This window comes from Aristolochia californica, unplaced genomic scaffold, assembly GCF_029961685.1.
Source record: "Aristolochia californica isolate CCGP_79_NKW_82.1479 unplaced genomic scaffold, dmAriCali1.0.hap1 SCAF_13, whole genome shotgun sequence".
NCBI lineage: Eukaryota > Viridiplantae > Streptophyta > Magnoliopsida > Piperales > Aristolochiaceae > Aristolochia > Aristolochia californica.
The window spans coordinates 23,298,886-23,305,563 of record NW_027181804.1 but is presented as its reverse complement, the minus strand read 5'-3'; the positions used below and the strand labels follow the sequence as shown (position 1 = coordinate 23,305,563).

At 35.9% G+C, this 6,678-nt stretch overlaps 1 protein-coding gene across 1 annotated transcript; it reads left to right on the top strand.

Annotated features, from left to right (window-relative positions):
- Window positions 1-2,548: 2,548 nt before the first annotated feature.
- Window positions 2,549-3,844, top strand: LOC137947716 (uncharacterized). The gene is made up of 3 exons (XM_068793489.1): window positions 2,549-2,881; window positions 2,975-3,508; window positions 3,598-3,844. The coding sequence occupies exons 1-2, from the start codon at window positions 2,549-2,551 to the stop codon at window positions 3,431-3,433; spliced, it is 792 nt and encodes a 263-aa protein (XP_068649590.1). The 3' UTR covers window positions 3,434-3,508; window positions 3,598-3,844.
- The last annotated feature ends 2,834 nt before the right edge of the window (window positions 3,845-6,678 follow it).

The window sequence follows — 6,678 nt, the reverse complement described above, 5'->3', positions numbered from 1 at the left end:
CGACCATTTCCTCCCTCCCTTTTCCTCTCTTTTCACAATCTCTTCTTCCTTCTCCCTCTTTTTCTCAAAGATGTTCGAGGAATCAATCTCCTCTGCGAAGTCTCATTCGGATGTTTTTGCTTCAAATGGTTGGAATTTCGAGGTGAGATTTTGAATTTCTTCAAACGTTTCACTGTTGCATCGCCTTGCCCGTCCTTCTCTTCATCTTGGCAGCTTCTGCGGATGGTTGCATGTTACTTGCAGATATAAAACGCTGGAAGTGACCGTCCCTGTACGCATATTGACTGCACTGAACCTTTCGACAATGCAGAGTGTTTTGCGCGGGAAATTTCAATAGACGATGCGAATCTAGGGTTTACACAAGCCCAAGTAAGTTATTTGTAATGCATGTCTCTAAAACACATGTTTCGGAGCTCCTGTTTCCTTTTTTTATTCTTTTCAAGTTTCATTGTTCGCAAGTGTCTGGCAGATATCTGCTGAAAAATGGAATTATGTAATATTTGGAAAAGTACATGTTTCAAGTGCATGTTTCTAAATTAGATTCTCGTCGCTGCATTTCTATCTCTTTTTTATACTTTTCAAGTTTTTTTGCTCCGACGCATCTGGTTGATATCTGCTGAAAAAATGGAATTTGTATAATATTTGGAATGGCACATCTTTCCCAGGTACTTGTCTCTATTTCACATGCTTCGTTGCAGCATTTCTATTTCGTTTTATTCTTTTCAAGTCTTAATGCTCGCATGCATCTGGCCGATATCAACTGAAAAAAATAAAAAAGGAATTTGTGCAAATATTTGGAAAGGCACATCTTTCCTCAGGTGTATGTCTCAAAATCACTTGCTTCTTTGCAGCATTTCTTATCTCGTTTCTATTCTTTTGAAGTTACATTGCTTGGATGTATCTAGCTGATATCAGTTGAAAAAAATGGAATTGGTTACTATTTGGCAAGGCATATCTTTCATTTTCATCTTTTGTATTTCAACACTATATCGTGCCTTCATGTCAACAAGCATCTTTTTCTTTCACTCATTTACCCTTTCCCTGTCTTTCATCGTCCTCGGCAGAGCCCACAACTTCGGGGTTTCCCTCTCTTTTTCACTGGTTTTCATGTCCGTAGCATGTACTGTTATCTAAAAAACTTGCCATGTTGACCAAGCTGGCAGGCCAATGCTTGTACCATCAATGCCGAATCTCAAACCCAAAATTTTGAGCTAGGCTTGAAACGTTAATGCTGAATCTCAAGCCCAAAATTTCATACAATCAGCTGCTGGGAAATATATCTTTTCTTAATGTTTATTCCATGTGCACAATACCGTTTATACCACTAATTCCCTAGTGAAACTAGAACTCAAGACCTCACTCTAGAAAATCCTGCTATTCCCCACGTGTGCATTGAGCAAAAGGCCCAACTGAGACAGCTAGGAATTAGTGTATACCTAGAACGTGATTCCTGAATTTCTTTTATTTTCTTCTTTCCTTTTTTTCCAAACATAAAAAAAATAAAAATAAATAACAAACAAACAAAATGTATCTTAAAAAAATTAAAAAATTTAGTTAAAATAATTTAAACAGAAAAAATTGTACACTAATTTTCTCATGAATGACTCAAAGTCCAAAAATATCTAAAAGCTTCAGATATTTTGGAGGTTATAGTTTCATTTTGTGAAAAATTATGCTTTCTGACCTGTAACACCGAGAAGGTTTGTGTTGAATATTTTTACCGGTAAGGAGTTGCTTGCATGAAAGTGTTGGTGTCATTGTGACCAAAATCTGCACCGTGCTGGAATTTTTGCAATGTCTGGCTGTCAAAGCTGTATGCTTCATCATGGAAAGCCCTCTTGAATGGGCTAGGATTTTCATAATGGGAAAGTGTTAGAGGTCCAATTGCTATAATCCTATAGCTAATGTATTATATATATGGAGTTTCCACACCTGAAGTGGAGTATTTTGATGTGCCTTCATTAATCAGCTCTTTATTTGTACCTTGCTGAGAACAGCAGGTGTCATTTTCAAAGCTTCCGTCCTAAATAAACTGCTCTGCCTCGAAGAAAGTGATTTTTGTATACATTATCAATTGATAGAAACTGAGGCTATGCCTAGGTCTCATAACTGCACTTTCGGGGCTGTCGGAAGAAAATTACAAATAAAGCACAAGGATTGGTATTCCACTGTTGTCATCATGGTTAAGGAAATGGGAATACTGAAATTTACTTCTCTGTGATAAGAGCTGCTGAATTTGATCCAAATTGAGAACCTTTTCTTCTTAATCTTTTCCCATTGTTGATCCTTGCAGTTTGATGTTCAAAGTTTAGCAATTTTAGTTCTTTTGGCTGAGAGAGAGATTATTCTTTCAGTTTTGGAGAAGTTTGTGGCAATAATTGCTGCTATTGCAGGTAATAAACTTTCTATGGACATAGAGACTCAGCGTCTTAAGAACAGAGTAAGACAACTGCGGTACTGGGCTCGGAAGCGTGAAGAGAAAGCTAAAAGATATTCTTATATCAGTGAATCAAGCATTGAAACATACCCTGAGGGAAAAGCACTTCCCATGGGCTTTCATGTTTATGTTACACCAAATGTGGCTAGTTTGCAACAGGTTGCAATAGATGAGATGGGTGCTACAGATGCGGAGGTAAATTGCAACCTTGGGCAAGAGGGCAATCAGAACAGCAGTGCACAGTTGGTACAAGTGAATGGTGGTAATGGAGCCACGAAACAGCTGTTTTACCCTGCCATCTTGGGAACTCATATGAAACATTTTGGTTGTCCAGGCAGTGATCCAACTACTGCTGTGGAATCTTTCCAAGTCAGAAGCATGCACAGCCTAGAATGCAATGTGGAAACTTCAAATGCAACCCATACTCACATGTTAGCAACACAGGTGTGCTTAGATCCTTGTTCCTTTATAAAACATATGCTGCAGTCCAAATTAAACCTATGGATGGCAAGTCTCATGTTCTGGTGATTGGTACAGGCAATACAGAGACATTTACCAGAAGCTGGAGATGGTAATAGAACAAACCCAATTCTTGAAGAAGAATCTGCTAATAGAAGTCATTGTGAACTAATGGCACGGCGTAAAAAAAACAGAGAAAGACAACGCAGATACAGGGCCAGGAAGCGCATTGAAGCAGATATGAAAAATGCATGTCTGGGAAGCGAGCAAATTTCTAGTCAAACCATGGAAGGGCCTGGTCCTGTAACTGTATCTGTTGCTCGGATCTATAGTTCTCGAGATTGGAAGAAAGATGCAAGAATGGTTCAACAATCATGCAAGCCGTCAAACTTATCTCATGAGCCTGAGGTCAAAGTCGAGCCACCATCGACAAGTGAGGTCCGTTGTACTTCTGCAGATGCTACTTGTATTGAAACCAATGAAGCTAAAGCTCCCGCTCGAAGAGATTGGAAAGCAGAAGCCCGAAACAAGGACTGATACGCATTGAACATTTCCAAAACTAACAGCAAGCGGTTGACCCTCTTAGGCAGGATTTACGAAGATTAATTGTTGGTGGGTACACTTCTTCCAATTTCTTCAATAGAATTGTTTGATTTACTTACACTATTGATTTAGTTCTCATTAGAACCAACTATTCGCAGATGTGCCATTTGTGGATCTTACCAGTTAAACTCTGGTGGGCGGGGAGCGATTGAGTTAGCAAGAAGAAAAGGCAAGCAATCCAATTGTGATTTAGCAACATCTGGTAGAAAGTATAAAAAGATTTGATTGTATGAGTAGAGGGCTGCATCATGTAAATCACTCCATCTCCTGCACACTATACTTTTATTATCCACCTCTATATTTTGCCATTCCAGCGGGGTACTTTTTGGATTCCATGCTTGACTGTAAAAGTTAGTGTAGAAAAGTACTAAGCTGGAATGGAGATATATACTGATAAGGAAGTGTGGTACTGTGGGTGTAAATCTCATATAATCCGATCATGCTCTTTCATGCTCCTATCAAACTGTTTGCTATTGTTTGAAACAAATCTTCTACTCTTTTTCAATGTGCCGCAGAAACTAGATAATAAGACCCTCTAACCAGTTAGTTTTTTTAAATCTCTCACATTGATCCAGAAAAATATACGTTCTCAACAGTGACAGAACTACATATTTCACAAATATAAGAGATTTATTGCTTAAAACGATGCACTTTTTATCCTCCTTTCCATGCAATACAGTAGAGATATGAGAACAAGAAGCAACGAATTTAAGAGATTGGGATGGTGACAAATCCTTTATTTTATCTTATTTATTCTGCCCAGTAGTGAGGTAAATGAATGAGACTGGCTCAGCAAGAACATGACAAAACCATTCGGATTCTTACTCATGTTATCCATACCTAAAGGGTAATCAACTAAATGTAAAAATTAAACCAAATCAATGTTTTTGAAAATAATTTTTTGAAAGATTTGATTCCATAACTCATTTCATGAAAATTTCCAAATTTACTTGTAAAATAGGAGTAAAGATTGAATCAGCCTTCAAAGAGAAAGGGAAATTTGTAACTAATGATATTTGAACAACATTAAAACATCTAAAGCTTCACTTTGATCAATTCTTATTTCCTCAAGAGATTTAATCGAGTTTTTTTTTAAATAAAATTGATGTAAATCTCAACAAAAAAGATAGGGCGAGTTTTTTTTAGTAATAGAGGTACTTTTTAATTTCTCACCCCTCTTTATATAAAGCATAAGAAAAAATTAAATATCTTCCCTTGAATAGTCTTCTTGGTAAAAAAAAATGGCTTACACTTAAAAGAAAATTAATACAATTTTCATCGACAAAAAACCACTAAAAAGCCTAAAATTAATACACTTTTTATCGAAAATATTTTTCAATGGAGAATAATTTTGGAAAAAAAAGGCACAAAAAATTTCATTCGAAGAGGGATTTTCTTGGAAAAAATTATTTCTATCAAAAATATAATTTAAAAACCTTTTCCATGGAAAGCATTTTTCTTCGTAAATCTTATTTTCTCAATAGAAAGTTCTTTTGTATGGAGAGGTTCCAGGGTTTTATCTTCGTCAAAGTCTTTAAAAAAACTTTCCATCTTCACTGAGCGAGAGCAACAAAATAAAAGTTTTTTTTTTTTTTTTTTTTTTGCATGGGGTTGAGAGAGAGAGCCATTGCATGGGAGAAGAGAGTAGGACGTAATTTTTTTAAAAAAAATAGTATTTGGCTTGTGTTTGTTATATTTTGGGGATGTTGGAGGAAGAGACACAAGGGGGACAGAGGTCTAACTAAGAAAAAATATCTCCTTAGTCAATTCAATATGTTGGAAGATATGATGTAATTAAGGTGTCGTTGATGTAATTAGTTTATGTTTTATATCTCTTATTCTCTTACTTGGGTGAAATGTATAATCGTAATATTTTATTTTTATCATTTATAAATGGAGCTTTAAGGAGAGGGTTTGGTATAAGTCCATAACCTCATTGATCCTCCTTTTTTTTTTCCCAATATTTATTATTCTTTCTCCATGAAGTAATCTATGAAGTCTTGAAAATTCAACACGATATATTTTTTCTCATATACTATTATCTACATACATGGTGTAGGTGTTATGACCCCAGAGTCGTATATGGCTTGTTTTTTTAAGGAAGCCATACAATTCAGCCCCACATGATCAAGTACCACCTAGCTTGTTCAATAATATTCCTCTTCCAATGGATGCCCTTAATGAGACAAGTGATAACATTAAAACAAGCACAAACAAACTTGCCATTCCTCCATTTGTTCCCAAGGACGTCTCACTCCTTCAGTCCCTTGATCAAGAGGTGAGGCTTCTTTCTTCTCCCATATTTTCTGACTTGTATTTACCAGTAGCTATTAGAAAAAGGTGTGATAGAATATGCAAAGTATCCTATTATCTAAGTTTGTCTCATTTGCTTGATTTTTTTATTAAAAGAATAATACAACTTAAATGAAATTTTCATCATTTTTTCTAACATATAACATGTTTTTTTCCAATGCATTATTTGATTTTGGATTAATATAACTTCTTATGGAAATTTGAGCAGCACTTCAAAACTTCAAATCTCCCAGATGAGGAAGTAAAGGTTAGTACCGCATCTATGTTTCTCATTGATGATGTTATCTTGTGGTGGAGAAGGAGGTTTGGTGATGCCGATGCGGGAGAAAACTCAATCGACACTTGGGAGGATTTTAAGCACGATTTGAACCACTTCTTTCCCAAAGAAGTCAATTACCTAGCTTCAAAAGAATTGTGCAATGAAGCAAAAATAGACGATTGGTGAGTATATTCAGTCATTTACCTCTTTAATGTTAAACATTTCTAATATGACCAATGATGATCGATTGTTTTCTTTTCTTGTGGGACTTCATCCTTGGGCTGAACAAGAGTTGAAGCATCAGGAGTGAAGACACTTGCAAAGGCTTTAGCCACTAAAGAAAAGTTGATGGATTTTGAGAAAAAATCCGATGATAATGCTACCACATTCATGGATAGAAACGGGAACAATGAGAACCATAAGAAGAAGTATTCTTGGGGATGGACTTCCGAGGAGAGATGAAGATAACCATAGAAACGGAGAAAAGAAGAAGTATTACACGAATAAAAGTAATCATGAAAATCAAAAGAAAACTTGTTTTATTTGTGAATGAGATTACTTGGTGAAAGATTGTCCAAATAAAAAGAAACTACTAAATGCTATCAAA